We start from the raw sequence: 21,020 nt of genomic DNA, 5'->3' as shown, positions 1-21,020 counted from the left end.
ACAGTGACAGCTTCAAGTCTGGTCTGTGAGGAGCAGTGAAACCCACATTTGTTTTTATTTAAAGCTCTGGACACCCTCACTGGAGTTTTAACTTATTGTGCCTCATTCGACTTCTTTTTAGATTGAGTTCAGGTGCAGTTATTTTTATTTAAGCTACAGTCGGATCAAAATTCCCCTGGCAAAATGTGCTTCCCATGTGTGGCTGAAAGCAGAGGAGACAAGATACCAGTAGCTTAAGTGTGTTGTGTATTGAGAAATCCATGGTGTTGTCCATGGTGCTGAAGTAGCCGATGCATTTGTAATTATGAGTCCTTTTGTCAGTTTTGTCTTGTATCCATAATATTCCCCAAATTATATATCTAGGTTTGTGGGGAGAGAGTGGGGCAGTTCGCTAGTCGCAGGTGAATGAAATAACAGATTTCCTACTGGCGAGTATTTGAATAAAAGTGTAATTTCAAGTCTGTTTAGAATTCTTCTTCAGCGTTTTTCATTATGATTGAGAAAACACTTTTTTAAAATCTTATAAACAATTCATTTATATAAGACACAAGAAATAAGAAATTTGCTTTATTGCTCGACTGCAGCAACTACGGCCTTTGTTACATTTGTACCATTCTGATATAACATGCTCCCTCAGATATAAACACTTTTATCTGATGCCTAATGCTCCATTCACATGGAATCAGGCAGACGATAGACGGCAAATCAGATATACTTTTACTGGAAGACAACAGGATGGTAAAATGAGGTGAGGCTGGCAGGAAATACAGACAAAGGTAACAGTAAACGACATTGGTGATATTTGCCTTCCTCCGCAACATAATTTACATGTAACTCCCTCACAAAGGTAAATTTCTTTTGATTTTGCAATATAATATTAAGAGTAAGCTGCATTGTATATTTAAATGCATTACCAAAGCAATTCAATAAAACAGTAGACACAAAATAGTTGTATTGTCAGCTAACTGGCTGATATACTGTCGCTATCCCAAAGAGGTTTTGTTAGGGTAACCAACAAATGATAGCGAATCAAATGACGATCCATAAACTTCATCCAGTGTGTTTCATACAAGTGAAATACGACTGAAATAGCATTGCAATGTTGCTCAGGGACAGCAGGTTAAAAGTGGACGTTTGGCTAAACCACTGCCATCCCATAATCATCCATCGTCCATTGTACCTGTTAAATAAATAAATAGAGCCGAGTAAAGAACATTTTTGGGTGGGTGTGCCTCTTTACTTGGGGACATTTCTTTTTTTCTGAATAACAAAACAGTTTGAGGTCTTACATCTTTAAACTTGGCTTTTAGATAACTCTATTTCAGAAAGCAAGACAACATAAGTGCATTGGAGAACTTCTTAGCTTGACAAGCTTTCATTTTTGCAGCTTAATGTTGCATAGCACTATTCGAAATTGCTTTCTTATGAGAAAAATCGGATCGTTTTGAAAATGCAGTATTGCAAGAGTATTGTGTTTTAATTTCTGTAACACTGTAGCCAAAATTCCAGTTGATAGTTTAAAATGTGTGCACAGCTGAAGCATGCTAAACCTTTCCACTTCATCACCTCAATTGTATTTGTCTGCACTGTTTGGGTATTTATACCCATATAAGTATTATTGTCCGTCATAGTGGCTGTGAAGGCGTTAAGTCAGAAAAACAATGTTCCTCTTCATGTGATGGATTCCTGCATGTGTGCTATTCAGAGATAAGTAGTATTGGACAGCAGAGAATGAAGACAAGCAAGGCTTCATTTAAATGTAAATGTGTACTTGCATTAACACATAAATGTACCACAGAGATGATTCAAATTAGTGGTTTTCTTACCAGTGACTCTGGCTGCCCTGAGTCACTGGTGTTGCATAAAAAAACATAGCAATGTTTACTGTTGTGTTTGTATTATTTTAGCTCCAGTGTGTGTGTTATGCTCTCGTATGTGTATATTAGGCATAATTTGCTCCATTAGCAGTGTGGGCTGTCCATTAAAACCATGCTGGGGCCTCTTTCTCTTTTCTCTATTGGCTATTCAAATACATTGGAGGAGATTTAGAGGCACGGCTGTGTTCGCCATAATCGTAGCAAACGACCATCACTCTGATGGTGTTTGTGGGCTGAATGTTGCAAGTGAAGTGCAGCTAAGAGAGAGGCAGGATAACTGGTCATGCCTGGCTTAAGCCTGGGAAGAGAGACCAGTTGCTGCAGGGCCTCCGGGCGGAGAGCTCAGAGTTATGGTTCAATGCAGTGCGCACATGCCAACACACACGTCCACAGATCCTTGAAGGCAGGTCTACCAGTAGCAGGTGGGAACCCCAGGATTCAGTAATGGGACAATCCTGATGGATTGCACGCCTGATAGCCCGCAGTGTTTTCCAGAATGAGAGGCCAATATCAGCAGGGGGGGGAATGAGTTTTAAATCACCTGTGCAACCCACCTGCCCTCATACAGCCTCTTACCCAAGATATTAAAGTACAGATAAGGCTCAGAGGAGATTTTACTGAAATCATGGCTCTAACCTTATTAATACATGTTGAACTTATTTGAGCTAAACTGTCATAGTTAATAAACTCATGAGAGCTGAGTAATACATCACATCTTTCTGTCAAACTTTGCTGCTGTACATGTTAATGCTTGTAGTGGGACTTTGATGCTTTTAGGACATCAATCAAATCATAGTCCAAAGTCAATTAGCAAATACATTACTGAGATTTGTGGTGAAAAGTATTTAAAACAAAGATGTGCTACTCTTGTCTTCCTTTTGTCATTTTAAGATACCTGAAATGAGCCACCTGACATCTATTTAAACGCTAATTTGAGACTCTAATTTAAGTGAAAATGCCAAAAGAGGGTTGTTATCACTGTTTTCACACATCTCACAACCATCTAACTATATCAAGACATGTTCAAGACATAAAACTTGTTAGCTGCTTTTTGTTCTTGTTCTTGTTCTTACAGCAAAACATCTAATACATATTCTCAATCGGTGCTATAAAACCTGGAGATGTGTATAGTGATAACCATAATATTGTGCTGTTTTATTCCCTCAAGAACAGCTCCTCTGTAGCTGGAAGGGATTCTTTTAAACTCAAGGACACCTCAGAGGAACCAAGCAGACATAAGTGAATCATGGTTTAACTTAATATCATGTTGCCCCAAACTTAAAACTATCTTATATAATGAAAGGTTGCAAGGCTCTCTTTAAAATGTCAGTTTTTCTCAGAACCTACATTTTATATTTAATTCTGTTGCACCAAAATCATAAACTCCAAATTTAAACGTTATCCAGTTTTAACTTTAAACTTACACTTGAGGAGCTTTAACTTTTAAAATTGCTTTTTGAGATGGATTGGTCAACTATAACAGACTCAACTCAGTTGCAACCCCGCCAAAGTAGTTGACTCCATAGTGAGCAGCAATTGGACTTACTAATCAGCATCATTTTGCATCATCACTGCCAAGTGGTGTAAAGGAGAACAACAGTTATTCGTATCTTCAAAGTAGCTTAGAAGCCGTGGGTGCTATATACTTTGTTTGTTCCACTGTGGAAACTCTGAGGGTACAATATATTAATTTGGAAGAATTTTGATGGTAAATATATTGCACTTAATAGTAAATCAGGTTTGATTTTGGACGCAGCTTGACTGTGGGCCCCGGTTGAGACATAATTAAGTCAACTGACAACTGAAAACAGGATGCGTAACGTTTTATTTAGAACTGTGATGATTAATCATAAAGGGAAAATGTCCAACTTCTTCTGGTTCCAGCTTCTCAAATGTGATTGTTTCTGCTTTTTTTCCTGTTATATATATATATATATATATATATATATATATATCTTTGTAAATGGATGGATTTAGTGAATGGATGATTTAGTGTTGGTTAGAAAAACAAGACTTTGAATTAAAACAATAATTGACGGATTCAAGTCTTATCTTTTCTTTCCCAGGTATTTCGGTGGCCCATCGCCAGCAGGCTGGGTGGAAACGAGATGCTGGAGATCCAAGTGTACAATTACAGCAAGGTGTTTTCCAACAGGTAAGGTTGCACTGCTGCCCACAGCTTGTCCTTAAAGCACATCTACCAGACCAAACAGCATTTCAGAGTAAACTGTTTGTGGCCCGAGCGCCCTTCTTATCTTCCTGTCGAAGCCTGTGACCAACTCAGAGCGACACACGGTGCGTGTTGCTAGGCTGAAGGAAAATAAGGTTGTATTCCCTGAGAGCTTGTTCTAAATTGACTTGATTGTGTGTGTAACAGACTGCAAACCACAGAGCTGGCCATGAATGAGTTTCACTTCAGGAGGGAATGAAACTGCATTAGATCCTCAGTAATGGGCGTATGTGTCACTTCACACTAACAAAAACTCATTTGAGTGCAAATTGGATCACATGTTGAATTTGTTTTATGTTGTTATTATTTTAAGTGTGTTTTTGATATTATACTGATTAATTAAATATTTGCAACTCAGACACATTTTGCTGTCATTGTTTGTATGATTTTACTAACAAATCCAAAGCTGAGGAGAAAGTATGTAAATTATGAGCTATTTACAGTTATTTACAGTTATTTACAGTTTTTAAGTTAACGACCAAAGTGCGCTTGAGCAACGCGATGATACTCAAACCTGAAGGATCTGCAAAGGCCTCCAATTACTCCAAATAAATCATTTGTGCAGAGGCGATGGTTGAAACTGGCTAATTAACTGATTCCCCTTCACTCCTCTTGTTTTTCCACATCTTTGTTTCCCTTGAAGTGTGTTTTCTTCTGGTGTTTCCAGATCTGATGAGATGCAGGCTGGTTGTTCCAGGAAGCCTGTATATATCTTGTGTCCGTGACAAATCCAATCCGATCCTTACAGCTGCTGCGTTTAACTAACTGGCTGACCTGTCCGGACTGAGGACACATTATGTTGCCCACACAGTCATTAACACTTTGAATGGTTGTCTCTGTCAGTTTGTGGGCGGATATGTACTCTGTGTGTACCACAGTCGTTATACTTTATATGCGTTACCTTATCTTGTCAGCCATGTCTGAATGTAGGTGTGTGTGAATGTGTGTTTTATCAATGCGTCTCACTTTTGTCTCAGAGCTAAAAGCTCAGTTCTACATCCTGGCAACTCTTAACTGTCATCATTATTTTTTTTCTGGTACCATTGCGTGAAAGAGGAAACTAAAACAGGACAGCTGCACATACCAATTAAAAGAGGGTCAGAAAGTAGAGGATAGCTCAACATTTCCAATCTGAATTGCCATTTATCTTCATTATTCTTCATTGTGTGCAAGTTAGCAATTTTCTGTGGAAGCTAGCGTGGCTCCCGGGATGAAAATGTGGGTCGGTGTGTCCGTCAGTCCAGACTGTTACATCTCAACAACTATTGCATCGGCTATCTTATAATTTTGTACGAACATTCAGGTATCCGTCTAATTAGTCTCAGCTGTACTTGTTTACTGATAATTACTAAATGCAAATACGCTAACATTTACCTTATCTATATTTCTAGTACAGACACAGGACGATCACGTCACCACTCTTAATCTTGCTTTCAAAAACTGATTAGTGTGTTCTGTCAAAAAGCATAACGCCAGACCTAAATGGTGGCAAAGGCAGCAGTCAAGAGCAAGACTTTCATCAAGCCAAATATCATGCACTCATGCCCGTTAAAACACATTTAAAGTACTCTGCAGCTATGAGAACAGAAATTGAGGTTTCCAGAGAGAAAATAAGCAAAACAATTGTATTTCTTTTTTTGCTCGCATTCGTCATCCACTCACTGCTTGATAACGACCCAATCTCAATGCACATGCAAGTACACCAGCAAAATATATGCAAGATATTTGCACATAAACAAGTAAAGTGGCATTCAAAGACACTTACCACGTGCGCGCGCGCGCACACACACACACACACACACACACACACACACACACACACACACACACACACACACACACACACACACACACACACACACACACACACACACACACACACACACACACACACACACACACACACACACACACACACACACACACACACACACACACACACACACACACACACACACACACACACACACACACTGAAGGAGGTAAATAATTCAAGATGAGTCATAGCTTGTGTTGTTCTCACACCTGCTCCATATGTCCACAAGCAGCATCATTACCAGGGTAACTGATCTGCTTCAACAATGTCTGCCCCAACTAAGGCCAGTGTGTCACACTGTGCAACCGTATGCGCGATCATATTACCACAACAAATAGAGAAGGCGATGATGCGGGATGGTCTCTGTGCTTCGATGCATCTAGACCATGTTTTATGATCCCTTTTCCCCTGTGGCAAAAATATATGTGTCTCTATTCTGCATACTGTGGATTATACTGCATGTGAGTCTGAGTTTATATGATTGTATATGCTCGCGGCCCATGTAGGAATACCAGGGGGTCTGTAACGGGTGATGGAAGGACCCAAACACAATGCGACAGAATAGTGGGTAAAAAGCAGAGGTTTAGAACAATCTGGTCGTGACTGTGAGTGAAGCTGGGGCTTGTACAGCAGAGGGAATAGGTGATGCAGAGTGGACAGGTGAGAGTGATAGAGCTGATGAGGTGGGTGTGACTAACAGGTGAACAGAATAAACTGATGAGGTGGGTGTGACTAATAGGTGAACAGAATAATATATATATATCTCACAGATTTATTCATCAAACGTTTCGTTTTGTTATTGAAGCTGTTTTGACCAAAAAGAATGAATAGATTATTTGAAATGACGTCTCATCTCGTGAGGATAGAGCTTGGAATACATCAGGGAGTAAAAAGTATTTTAAAAATCCCCACAATTGTATGCTGCAGCAAAGTGCTGTCCCAGTCGTATTTACACCATTTCAAGCCCTCACAGTCTCTCACACTCAACCATTTAATCGGTGACGTCAGTGAGTCCCTGAGGGTTCAGGGTTTGAGGCCTGGGATTGGGCCAATGTTTCAGAGCAAGCTCAGGCCATGCACTGCCACTGTTTACCTTACCAGTTGATGCAACAGTCTGTCAACTGGTCTTTCTTGACAGTTTCTCAATTCATTTTTCTATAAACTTCCTTATCAAAAGTACATATAATATCATCGCTTAGCCCTAATTGTATATTTAGAACATTAAGCACATATTATTACTGCAGTATATTTATGCACATTTTCTGTAAAACAGCCCCATTATTTCCTCTTTCTTTCAGGCTCACTTTCTACAGAATGCCATTTAAATACATCACATTGGGGTCATACTGTGTTTAGCCGTTATCTTTAATGTGTGTTGTGTCAGTGACATGGCTGTTGAGGCTGCAGCAACACTCTGCTTGTAGGACCGACAACAACAACTAGGGCAATGTTCCTGCTTTTAACACACCAAGATTGGCAAGACATGCTGATGGACACTGACTAGCAAGAGACAAGTCTTAATAATTGTTTGTCTTCTATTGTCTTAGTTTGTAGTTTGCGTCCATGTGAATCAATAGACATTCATCCTTGAAAACAAAGTTTGCTGAATCTTAAGTTTACATCAGTGTGTGTGTGTACCGATGGGGGGCAGTGCTTGGCCGAAGCTTCTCCTCGGCCAAATCACACACATCTGTCAGCTGATACATTTTCTTTTCACACTGTCTTCCAGCTAAATATAATTACTGCATGTACCAACAGCTGGGGTGCATTAGGGAAACCTCAAGAACAACTCCATTTGATTTTGAGAAATATTGTACATTTCAAAGCTGTGCTCACCTCCACTCAAGTTCACCTAAACCAGAGATTTGTATCATAGTCACGTCTCGATTGACAGGAGAACCTTCAGCGCTACACAAAGAAAAAAATATATAAATTGAAAGGGAAGGGAGCTCTGAATTATAAAGCAGATGAAAGTAAATTGTTTGCAGAACCTCAATCAATAATAAATGCCACCTTTTGAAGTGCTAAAAAGTGAGCCAGAACATGATAGGCCCTGCTCAGTTAAATTATTCAGCACTTGTACACACGCTACAATTGCAGAAAGGAAATGACAGACCATTTGCTTGACATATTGATCACCACCGTCTGGGGAAGGAATGAGGATTATACTGGGTTCGTGATTTCAGTGATGTTGCTCTGAGGTGAGAAGTTTCTACTCCTCTTCACAGGAAAAGTTGACTGCAGAAAACCATTAATATCCTGACAGACTCTTTTGAGTCACGTAAAGTCTGAAAAGTTGAGCATGGAGCGATTCAGTGGTAAGCCTGGAGCCATGCACCTTCACAGAGAAACCTTCTGCCAACAGCTCAAGAGAAGCACTTACGTTTTCTTTTTTTTCATGACTGAGATTTGAGGCGCTGCTGACGAATGTAGCTTCACTTTCAACTGTATGTTAACTTCATCACCACCAACTCCAGAGGAATGACGTAGAATAGGTGAGGACAGAGCTGGAGATAAAGACGGAGGCAGATAGATGTACCAAGGGAGTTAATGTCTGAGACAGAGATGAAAGCTCTTGTGGGAATCAACACATTTCGGAGCAGTGCTGTGAAGACCACTGGCCTTAGAATGGATGAAACTTGTGACCTTATGACCTCACACAGGATCCTAATTAGGCAAATTAGCCACTGAGCAGACGGGCATCGCAGAAAAAAAACACATTTTCTTGAGGAGAAATTAATCCCCAAAATGTTGCAGCAGGAGTAGTTGAGCGTTGAAAATCCTTTCGGTACAGTTCATGTAGGGAGAGGGGAATAATAGCAAGTGATTAAACAGTGTGCTTGTTATTTGCTCTCTGATGATGAACTTCTGCCTTTATTCTTCTTCATTGGCTCTAAATGTATTAATTTGTTATTTGTGGATTTTATGTATTGAGGTGCAGGTGTGCTTGTTTACATTCCTTGTGTTTTTGTGTCCTGTACTCAGTCACTCTCATCTGACTGTCAATGTTGATAGCCCTATTGGGGATCCCACATCATTAGCAGCCACCCATGCGGATGTTCTCTTTCTCTGTGTGTGTGTGTGTGTGTGTGTGTGTGTGTGTGTGTGTGTGAGAGAGAGAGCAAGTGGTAAGCTATTGATCGTATGCTCTTGTTTCATGATATTACCTCTCTCTGCGGACTCATCCAGCCTGGTGATTGTCTATTATTGCTCCATTTTAGTAAAGTATTGTCTATGTGTAATCCTGTCTGTCACGTATATATTGAAATGAAAAACACTGTGTTAATGGCATGTTTGTGAGCTAGTACAGTAGAGATAACATGTGGCGCAGTGTGGGCTGCGCTGCATGTTTTTTGTGTGCGACTGATTGCTCTGCGGACAACAAACTGTTTTTTGGGGGAAACTCTTTAAATTATTCACCAGCACTAATTGGCTAGCTGAATGGGGACTGTACCAGGTTTCTTCTCACTGTTATGTCCTGTGACGAATCCTTGGGCAGCATAGAAATGAAACTTATGTCTCATGTTCTTTATATATAAAAACAACAACCAAAGACTATTCCGCTTCCAACCATGACCATGACGACCCCCTAAACCTTAACAACCCAAATCGTTTCCTAATTTTGGGTATTTGAAGGTTAAAAATACCATGCAATGACCATATAACTCTATATCCATAACGTTTGTTTTATTACCTTAAACAAAGGACTTTGGGTGACACGCATTACTATATTGAAATAATCCATTAATTATGAGGTTATGAGGTTTTACTTAAAGAAAAAAAATGCTGATTGATGTTAATTTTTCCATTGACCCTGCCAGATAGACATTTTGTTAATTTATCTCATTTTGTAAAATTGTTTCCTTTTAATGCCAATTAGAAGAAAAAAGTTACGGTTAAATGTAAAATGTGCAGCACTTGCTGACGTTAAATCAGGTCTCTGTAGCCTTCAGTTTTCAAATTAAAGCAAAGAGAAATGAGAGAGAACTTCTTGTCATTAAATGGCAAATTTAGAAAATAGATGATAACATTTTCATTCTGTGTGCTGGGTGAATGAATGGTGTGCAAGTCTTTATCCATTATTTACGCGTCCTTGGGGGCATCGATAAGAGATTATTTGGCAAATTGTTGCCTGGTGCTGAAATGTGTTGAAAGCTTTGGAAAAATATCTGTCTGAAAAACAGATGTGGAAATGCTTTTAGAACCTGCGATATGGTTTTCTATTACAGAGCCTGTGTCTATTGGAATGAAGGAACATGTCAACAGTGTTACTCTTTGATGGCTCAAAAAATTACTATGTAAATGAAAATAACTCTAATCCCAGATTTAAAAGAGTTTAATGACCTCACAATGATTAATTATTATATTACAGTTGTAATGTTGTGTTATTGGTATGTTAATTTTAATGCAAAACATATTGTGTCTATTTTTTATTTAGAGAGAGATGGATAGATGAATATTCTATTTAAGAATTCTCTGATTGCAGTATTTCAGCTTTGTTATTGTTAAAAGAGCTGAGATGCTTAATAGGACACATAATATGTGTTAGGAGGTCAACCAGATCATATCCCCAAACTGGTAAAATATGTTGTGGAGGTCCAATGCACACTGTTTGTGTGTGTATGTGTATGTGTGTGTGTGTGTGTGTGTGTGAGTGTGTGTGTGTGTGTGTGTGTGTGTGTGTGGGTGTGTGTGTGTGTTTGTGTCTGTGTGTGTGTCTGTGTGTGTCTGTGTGTGTGTGTGTGTGTGTGTGTGTGTGTGAGAGTGTGTGTGTGTGTGTGTTCGTGTCTGCGTGTATGTGTGTGTGTCTGTGTGTGTGTGTGTGTGTGTGTCTGTGTGTGTGTGTGTGTGTGTTCCTTACGTATTGTAGTTGACTGACAAAGGCAGTTTGTCATTTTCTCAATGACTAATACAGACACACACTCAATTGCACACTCTGACACTAAGTGGTAGAGATCCGATGATTTTGATGAATAAAAAGTACTATTTGTCAGTACTGAACAAGTAGATAAACCAGCAATGTGACAAGCACTAAAATAACTGTAGTTTCACACGGAGGGAAACAGAAGGGCAGAAGAGGTCAAACAAAGGTCACCGGGAATTGATGTGATGTCTTGTATTGATCTCACAGATTTCTTTTTACGATGTGTGACTCTCCTTTGGTGTTTCCCTGCAGACTGGTGGGGACTTTCTGTATGGTACTTCAGAAGGTGGCTGAGGAGGGACACCTCGAGCTGACCGACACCCTCATCGACGATAACAACACTTCAATAAAGGTAAAGGTGGTTGCATTAGTGGCCGAAGAAATGAATGAATGCAGGTTTACAGCTGCCAGGACATCCAAAATGAGGAGAACACACCATCGGGATGAGATTTGTGGAAATGTGTATAGAATGATGCTCAAGACATCTGGAATACTTAGATATGTGCCATCCATAAAAAAAAGTTTGGACTTCAATGAAGAGCTGATGCAAAATATATTTAATGTCATTAAAGGGGGAAATTATAGTCAAAAGATAGTTTACAAAAGCTGAAATCAAACAGTTTATATTTGTAAATTATACTAAAATTGCATAACAGAATATTAGTCACCAACATTTTCAAACGATTAGGGGAACATTAAATCAATCTTGCTTATAAAGACACCGGCGTTTAAAACCTGCAAATCAAGAAGGATTTGATGAAAATACAACAATCTCTTCACAACATCAGCACAATAACATTAACATTGATCCAGATATTCTCTATTGATTAGAAATTGGGTTGAGAACATCTGAACTGTGAGCAGCTTAGTGGTGACAATGAGTGTCGTTCCAAAGCACCCTGAGGTGCAGAATTGTGTTAGTGGAGCTGGCAGTGCTGATGTGATGTTTCTGAGATGATAAAACACAGCATGGGAGTGCTTTAGGGCTTACACACACACACACACACACACACACACACACACACACACACACACACACGCACACACACACAGACACACACACTGACACACACACTGACATACTTCATGCGCAAGTGGCTTCTCGTCAAATTTCACATCATCACACACACACACACACACACACACACACACACACACACACACCGACACACACACAATTAAGGGAATTTCAGTAGGCCTACTTACCTGCCTGGAGGAAGAAACTAAATCCAACATAACCTTAGAGACAACTCTTTTCCTACAGCTACACTGGTTGCCATAGTGACAATATGCTTGTACTACGAGGGGTGTATTGCAATCTTCTCCTGGCGGACTACAGTAAATGTCTTGAGAGAAATGCAGAGAGAGAGAGAGGTGAACGAGAGCCCCTTATCTGTCAGCAGAATAAATTGGCCGCTCCGTAATAAAGATGCAGTCGTCGGCAGGAGGATGATATTTGTCCAAACACGACTTCCCACAAGACATCAAAGACAAACTCCAGTGTCACCGATATTTCTGGTCTGAATGTCCACAACAAATACGAGGTGGAAGGGTTCTCGTTGAAGTGTGTCGTCTTTACTGACAGGTCGTTCTGAACATGTTTCAATGTATTGTTAAGCTTTAATGTGTTACTTGATATCAGACCGAATTACAACTCCTTCCTCTTTCCATCTTCAATCCAACATCTTGTCCACTCTAATCAATTTCCATAGTGGTTGGTGATTCGAATTCTTCTAACCGACCACTAGAGACCAATGTATCCCCCTGAATCTTACGTGTTTTAAGACTTGAGAAGTCAACGGCCGATGTGTTGCCATGAATACATACTTTGTGTTTGTGTTTTAATAGTGGAGTGAGTTAAAACATTTAATAAAATCTTTAATGTCGGATGATATTGAGACGTACCAAAATATTTTAATCAAGTCATATTCAATTTAAAACTCAAATCCCTAACTATTATATATATGCACAGCTGATGAGAACAACTGATCACACGTTTTACAGCTCCACACACTTACAGAGAGCATGAGAGGAGTGAATGGCAGTATATGAGATATAAACTACAGGCCTAAGCATGCAAAAGTATAATCTTCCTCACTCAACTTCTGCTGAAGCTTCATTAAAGCTGCGCTATAAACAAATTACAGAAAACCTCAGCATAGCATGCTAGCATTTGCTAATTAGCACTAAACACAAAGTACAGATGAGAATGTCATTAGTTTTGCAGCTATTTGGTCATAAACCAAAGTACTGGACACAATTTAGATTATGAGATAATAAAGGTGCCAGATGAAGTTTCTACATTTCATCCTGAGGGCAATGTGAGTCGGGAGTTTCATGGCAATCCATCCAACAGTTGTTTAGATATTTCATTGTGGACCAAAGTGGTGGATCGACCAACAGACGGATATTATCCATAGAGCCACGCTTATGCTAAGATAAGATATTATGCTAAGATATTTCTAAATGATAGCCAAAGGAATATAAGTTATGACAGTGATGACAGCTCTGACAGAAATGTTATTAGTTTCAGGGATAATTATCAGGGTTATTATGTGTTTACACATAATACACATTATGTTATTATGTGATATCTCGGATACTTGTTTAAGATTTTGGTGCAGAGATAATACGTCAGCAGCGGCTTATGACCTCTATTGAACAGGTGGGTTTTAATACATTGGCACATTTTATAATTATATGCATACATTAAAATAAAATTGCCTTCCCACCAAATACTTTGAAGATAAATAGGTGCACTGGGACCGTTGTGGAAATGAAGGCGTATAAATTATCTGCTAATAGTTTGCTCATTTTGTTTTCAGACCAGCGTTACCATAGAGATCAGATACCAGTCAATGGATGGCACAGTGGGAGTGTGGAGCGACGGGGAGTTCCTCGATGTTCCTGAAGACCGTGACGGGATGTTTACCTTTGAAACGGACAGTTTACTGTCAGGACAAAGCCACGGGTCGGGGACGTCTCCTGGACGATCCTTACAGGGTTCCATACCAACCTTCAGGAAGTGAGTCATACACACAAACTATCTCCACGAGAACTCCACTTCCTGATGTTACAGTGAACCAAGCTTCGAAATGCTGATGATTTGCCTCTGAATATTTCATGATTCTCCACAACAGCAAATAAAGATGTTGTTTTAATTATGTACTTTAGTTTTTAAGAGCTCATTAATAGTAACGGTGCTACTGAGGTACACATGGGAGAGACAATAACTGGAATGCATTGAAGTTGACAGATGGATCCAACATTCACACATTAAAGAGGCGTCATGCTACCCAGCTGATCTGTCACTGTTGTGGAGGAGAACATGGAGGGGTCCTGTGACTAAAGGATAGTTCTGGTCTTTTGAAGTGGGGTTGCATGAGGTACTTATCCCTACTCAGCAGTACTGTATTATGACCTACACATGATGGTTTGGCCTTGGAGGAACGGACAGGATTTACTGTGAATGGGGACGTCAGCAAACGTTTTTTAGCCAGAAAAAAAGTATGAAGTCAATATTGGTTTAAGTGTACGCTGTATTTACAATATATTCGTGGGTTTATTTTGCCGTGAGACATTGGTTTCCGACAGGGCACTGAAGTCCATCCATCTAGGCTCTTGTCATAGCCACCAGACTCTATTGAGGAAAAAAAAGAGTAATTTTACCTTGCAGATCACAGGGGTTGCTGGTCTAGCGCTGCCTTGATCGGTTAGTTTGTTTGTGTTATTGTGTGACTTTGTAAGTTTGGATTCATCAAAGTCGCACCAAAACATGTAAGAGTTCATAATATTAGACAAATAATCCCATTCTGTACTCGGCTAAATAGATTTAGTCAGAAAACTGTAAGACCTTCTGACCCACCGCACTGCACTGTCTTCTTCGGTTTGCTTGTCGTGCTTCTGCTGAATAGAATGTGAAATTATTTGTGGATGATATTGATTTCCACTCAGTATCTGCACAGCCAGACCTCTAAATCCTTCATTATACTGCATGTTAAACGTGTGCGGGAAGGATTGTGTATGTGTGAGGTCGAATGCTGTCGGCTGCAGGTTTTTGTTTGTTGACTCTGAATGTCTTAGTGTGAGAGCATAACTTTGTTCACATTCTGCCGATGTGAGAATGGAACAAGCCTGAGGTAAATTTGACTAATCTAAGTTTTAGAGCATCCCACTCTATATCTCTGGTACATAACATATACAGTATTTGGATTTTGTCAACAAAGAGAACACAATTACAGCTCTGGGGAAATACTGTTCACTGAACTAGGGTTCAATAAAAGTGGGATATAATTAGTCACTAAACTTATGAGGCTAAAACTTAAAATGTCCTCACCTTTCGGCAGGTGAAGAAGCCATCTTTCCTTGCTGCTTGACGAGGGCAGCTGTCATCTAGTTGCGGTTGTTGCACAGAGCTGTCAGTCAGACTTTGTAATGGCTGCCGTGGGGCTTTTTTCTTCTAAAAAAGTTGAGAGCTGCTGAGAAGTAACTTCCAGCCTCGCCAACAAATCCCCCTCTAATCTGCCCCTCACTGGTTTTGGTCAGACTGATGGGCTTGTATGAAAACATATTTTAATAGCCTTGCCATTTCTCATCCCCTTCATATCCTGCATTTCCAGCTGCTCAGTTAATATCTGGTTATAGGCTTTCAGAATTCAACTCTCTACAAATGTTTCACTGTGTCGTAAATCACGATGCGGCCAGTGTCTATTGTTCTTTTTCTGGTAATTAGGTGTTAATGGGCAGGAGATGATATCCAGGGATGACTCTTGTTCCTCTCGGGAGTAGGAGGAGTGGGAGGAGAATGTCAAATAGTTTAGCCTCAAGGTATATATCCTACATCCTTTCTGTCTGTCTGATTTTTCCACATGTTTGGTCTTCTCTTTCATGCAGATGCAATATATCTCAGCAATGTCACCTTAGTAATCTTTTTATGCTTTAAGCCAAATACATCTCACAACGTCTTGGAGAATTACGTGTCTCTCTCAGGTCATAAAACTTCTAAAAGTATTGTCATCAGCTGTCTGAAGTCTTTCTGCGTCTTTAAACTTTGAGAGAACAAGACTTATATAATATTTATTATACTCTACAGAGACATGCAAACACAAAATCCTCTATTATTAATTATTCCCACACCGTATCATAACTGTTATGAGTTAACGCATGATTGAGTGGAAGAACAAACAGAAGAAGTGTATCTACATGGTACAATGAGCTCCACCTAATGCCGTCTGTTTCTGTTATATATCACGTGCAGCCTAAAGGTCATGCTTGCTGCTTAAATTAGTTTGTGCACTTTGCCATTGTCAGTGGGAATTTCATTTCATTTGATCTTATGAATATGCCTGCAAGAGAGTGCTGTGGCTCGTTTGAGGATATTTGTTTCCTCCTTCCCTTAATTGAGTGTGTTGTGGCTGGATTTCTTCCCAAGTTGGCCATCCTACCACCACCTCTCCTTTCTGCAGCTTCCACGTTGTCTCTGGTCCTGCATGATGATTTACGGCATGCCTATGAAGCATTTTGTGCTATCTGCGATACCATGATGAGCTGGCTTTGCAGGGTTTTTGTTATTCCTTATAAATAAATCACCCTCTACGTGGCGTTACTGCCAGTGAAGCAGATCTGCTGAATAGTGCATGCAAAAAAGCAAATGTGCCAGACAAGAAGAGAAAGGATTTAAGATTCCAATTGTCATATAAACATCACATACTAGAAAAAAACTAAACAACAATGAGATGAAATGGTTGCACATTGGCGTGTGATCATACTTCAACACTGGTGCAACAGGCTGACGGGCCAGGATTTCTTCTCTCATAAAACAAAATTCATGAATTATTTTGCTTTGCCTCACAGAGTCATGATGCTGTAAATAGTCATTGTGTTTATTCAAACCTTTTGAATATGCATGATTAATTTGCATAAGATCAAACAGGGACTCAAAAGAGACAATTCAAGCCCAGGCAAAGCTTCTGTTGAAAGAATCATTAACTGAAACAAGTGTTCATTTATTTCTTAGGATCTTTATTTCCAAGTGTGTGATTCATTTGTCCAGCAGTGTAAATTGCTGTGTCTTCAAAGAGCGCTCACATGTGGAGGATGTATCGCCACTGGGCGCTGTGGTACAGGTGTCGCCGGGCCTTTTATCTCACTGGTCTTTGTCTCAGTGAGTCTGCTCACTACAGCATCGACTCCCTGTGGAAACATTCATAACAACCGATGTGTCGGCTGATACAGAAACGTGCCATTCTTATACGGTTTACAAATATTGATTTTTAAAATAGATGTTGTGCCTTTACTATTATTTGGATAGCTGTCAGCTTTCAAATGGACAGCGCACCCTCGTCAGCAAAATAAAAATCTTAAGATCAGTGAGTCGAGACATTGCTGCGATCACAGATGAAGTTTTACAGAATCCATTTCTGCTCAGGCAAGATATGGCATAATCTATACAATCCAATACAAATGCCATTTTACATTATAAATCCTTCACGCTAGGTTTTAAATGTACTAAAGTATATATTGGTAATATTGGTGTTCTTCTGCTTTGTTTCCTTTTGCAGAGGCTGCATTGAAGCAAATGTATTTTGAGTTTTTGCCATTCCTGGTCTCTTCTCGTGTAGCTGGATTCTCTGGAGGACTGCTCTGTGTCTGTGAGCTCCTCCCTTGTATGGTGCTGTGGTTTGCAGTGGTTGTCATTCTCAGCTTGCATATGAAAGTACGGGTTGTACATTTGAGCACAGCAAATGAGGGTGTAAGCTCCTCTCTGGTTATTGTTCTGTTCCAAGCCCTGATGTGGGAGCAGTCGATGACAACGTGAGGACATGCCTCTTGGGGTTTCTGCATCACCTGTGTGTTTGTTGCAGACAGGGGTTAGGAGCTGATATTCTTATAAGAGATGATTATTTATGAGATTACATGAAAGGAAATGTCTTTTGAATCCCTTAGACATAATCAGGAATGTCGAGAAGAAATGAAAGCCTTCAAAGTATAGTGCGAATGCAAGTGCATGTTCCACCCCAGTTGATACAATATCAGCAAAAAAACTGTTGTGTACATTATTTTACTCCTTACTCCCTTTTCATTTTCCTCCACCATTTTCCTCAGTCTGCATTATGAAGATGATTATCCACAAAAAAATCCACCGTAAAATAATTATTCATGTGCGCATATACAACATCAAAATCAGCACAAAGATTGCAGCACAATTACTGTATCAATTAACTAAGCAACTACACAAGAGAAGAGATGCTAACATGACAGGGATATATAATGTTGATGTTCCATTGTGTCCGTTGTGGTCACGTAGAAGTTGTCAAAGTGGAAAGTTAGAGAAACATTACTTGATGCCTTGAGCAGCAGAGGAAGAAATCTGCCAACGAAAGAAAGTATTGAGAGTGAGAGTGAGAGTGAGAGGACTCCACAGCATTCGGTGAGGTTTCAACACAGAGGGTTCTGGTTTAATTCAATTCAGTTTATTTTATATAGCCCAAAATCACAAATTACAAATTTGCCTCAGAGGGCTTTACAATCTGTACACATACGACATCCCTGTCCCAGGACCTCACATCGGATCAGGAACAACTCCTGAATCTCTGTCTGGCTCCAGTCCAGCGGATCCAGGGAGCATCGACATATGTGCTTCCAATGTATGTCTATGATAGAGAGAACCAACAGAACCATCGTGTGTAGAATCTCTTACTTGAGCTCCATTAAGCAGAACCCCTAGAGCAGAACGCACAGACAGTATATGTCTATGAATTATTGATCGGTGGGTGGTATTTTATCTTCCATACTTACACGCAAAAGGATACAAGCAAGCAAAGAGAACATATTCACCAATTTAAACGATTCATAATATATATTAATGAAATTCTAGGTATAAATAAAACACAGGCAATGTGTATATGATTCAAAGTAACTCCTCCGCCCTCATTATGTGTGCAGGAGATCGACACACTTCCAATAAAGGTTGAAGACAGGAGTTTTGACAGTGAAGTTTTTACTGCAAGTAATTGTGAAACTTCAAACACTAACGGGTAAAACACTAAGAAATGTAATGATAGTAATTGTAAAAATCTGACAAATACAGTATGAGATTCACACGAGTTACACCAAAGGTACCTTTTGTTCAATTGTTAATGTACCACTCAAAATATGTAACTGCAACAATTATTATTTAATATGTCTTTAATATCTTGAGCAAAATTCAGAATTGTTTGGTGACAGCAGTGGCAAATGGTGGATATAGCCATGTCAGCTAAACAGCAGGTGTTGTACGAGCAACATAATATTCAACTGAAACCAACTGACGATGGCAGACTAGTGGCCATTTGTAAAAGTAAATGCTCAATAGTTCTTCACACAAACAGACGTCTCCATGTTTGACCATATTTTTGCAGTACATTCAAAGCCAGGTCTGTGGAGATAACTGTAGTTTACACATCCATCCAAAAAATGAATTCAGAACTGTGGGGAACATGTTTCATGCACAGTTTTTTGGAGGAGATGGAAATTAAGTTGCCAGGTACAGCCGAATATCCTTGGGAGTAAATCTGCTTCAGTTCGATAATCCATCTTTGCGATTTACACGTGTAATAAGACAATTTATTCATGGTCTCATACATTATTGACTCTCGCTCAATCCCCCTCCAGATAGAATGCAGTTCATGTTCAGCTTTCAGCACAAATATGTGTTGCCTCTGATTTTTTTTAAACATTGAATAGCTGGCTTTGCATACAAATAGGAATGTAAATAGGTATTATCTCTAGATCTGCAGTGCAAAGCTGGATTGACCAGCACGTCTCATTTAAAGTGTGTGAGTGTTTGTGTGTTATGAAAACCTCTTTAAGTCTCTAATTCAGCTTCTCATCAAAGAAGCCCCGGTCCCGGAGGGGTGGGGGGGGGGTGGGGGGGGGGGGGGGGGGGTTACCCTGGACGAGTGGGTCGCCAGACTATTGCAGGGCTGGACATATTGAGAAAGACAACCATTCATGCTCAAGCATGTAGTTGTAATGTTACGTTTAGTTACCCACAAAGGACTGTTCAGAACAGATTTGTCTTTATGTATGAATGCAGCAAAGTAAGATATTAACATTTCAGATTTGTTTAAAATTTCTTCTTCAAGTTCATACATTTTTTTCCCAGATGATTTAATTTCAATGTCATTTTATTCTACCTGCATGTTACTCACAGAGGAAATGAAACACTTGAATTTGCATATTTCCAAACACTGAGTTAGTGCCACTAAGATTCCCACTTTTTTTATTCAGCTGACCAAACTCAATCAGTGTTTTCTTTTCTCAGTGTTAAAGTTCAATATTACATGACGTTCAAGTCAGTTTGTTATGAACTCTATCTTCTTTGGTGATATATAAAGCCCAACCCACTCCATCCTTCCCCTCTTCATCCTCCTATCTCCAGCCATGTACCTCTCCCTCTCTCTCTCTCTCTCTCTCTCTCTCTCCTTCCTCTCCTCTCTCTTGCATAATCCACTCATCTGGCGAACTGTTATCTTGCCTGGGGGATCTTCCCCTCACAGGTGAAGACTATGGAAATATAGTTCAGAATAGAAAGAAGCTCTGGGAGAAATGTTGTTGCAGCAGACTTATTGTGTTCTGACCTCTTTGTGGAGTTGAGTAGGATCAGTGGTGTCTTTCATGTGGTATGTATGAAACACATTATTTCACACATAGTGGCAGGTGTGCCTTTTGTTTTGCTGAATCATAAATTTAATAAAATAAGGAGGTGGACTGGATTACCGAAACATCTGATTTTGTGATTAACCAATGCTGCAACTCACTATAATTAGATTATCTATAAATTGTGTTTTAATCAGTTAGTTTATTTGTCTAATCTATGATATCTGAGTCTGAAGCCCTTTTTGAATTTCTTTGTGGATTGACAAATTAATTATCTAATTGTTTCAGCATTTCCGTTACAATTAACAGATGTTGCATCCAAAGCTATTTATGTTTTTTTCCTGCATCCACTGATAATTCAATAGCCTTGCACATCTGCTGGAAATGCAATAGTCAAAGTGTGCTTCATACTGTAGACATGACACAGGCTGAGAATGACAAAAGTTGAGAAAAGCTTTTCTCCTTTTATTTTATTCCCAATATGCCCTTAGGCTATAACATATATTATATATTATTGTATACATTGTATTCCAT

The 21,020-nt window shown here is 39.5% G+C and overlaps 1 protein-coding gene across 1 annotated transcript in view; it reads left to right on the top strand.

Annotated features, from left to right (window-relative positions):
- The window catches only part of otofa (otoferlin a), a 60,874-nt gene that overhangs the window by 13,855 nt on the left and 25,999 nt on the right, over window positions 1–21,020 (top strand). Inside the window, exons 3-5 of the mRNA XM_034527568.1 lie at window positions 3,944–4,032; window positions 11,100–11,199; window positions 13,673–13,872. Of these exons, the coding sequence (XP_034383459.1) occupies window positions 3,944–4,032; window positions 11,100–11,199; window positions 13,673–13,872 (389 nt within the window). The remainder of the gene's footprint in view (window positions 1–3,943; window positions 4,033–11,099; window positions 11,200–13,672; window positions 13,873–21,020) is intronic.

Source organism: Cyclopterus lumpus, chromosome 24 (assembly GCF_009769545.1).
Source record: "Cyclopterus lumpus isolate fCycLum1 chromosome 24, fCycLum1.pri, whole genome shotgun sequence".
NCBI lineage: Eukaryota > Metazoa > Chordata > Actinopteri > Perciformes > Cyclopteridae > Cyclopterus > Cyclopterus lumpus.
The sequence above is the reverse complement of the archived record's forward strand: the minus strand, read 5'-3'. Positions and strand labels throughout refer to the sequence as shown.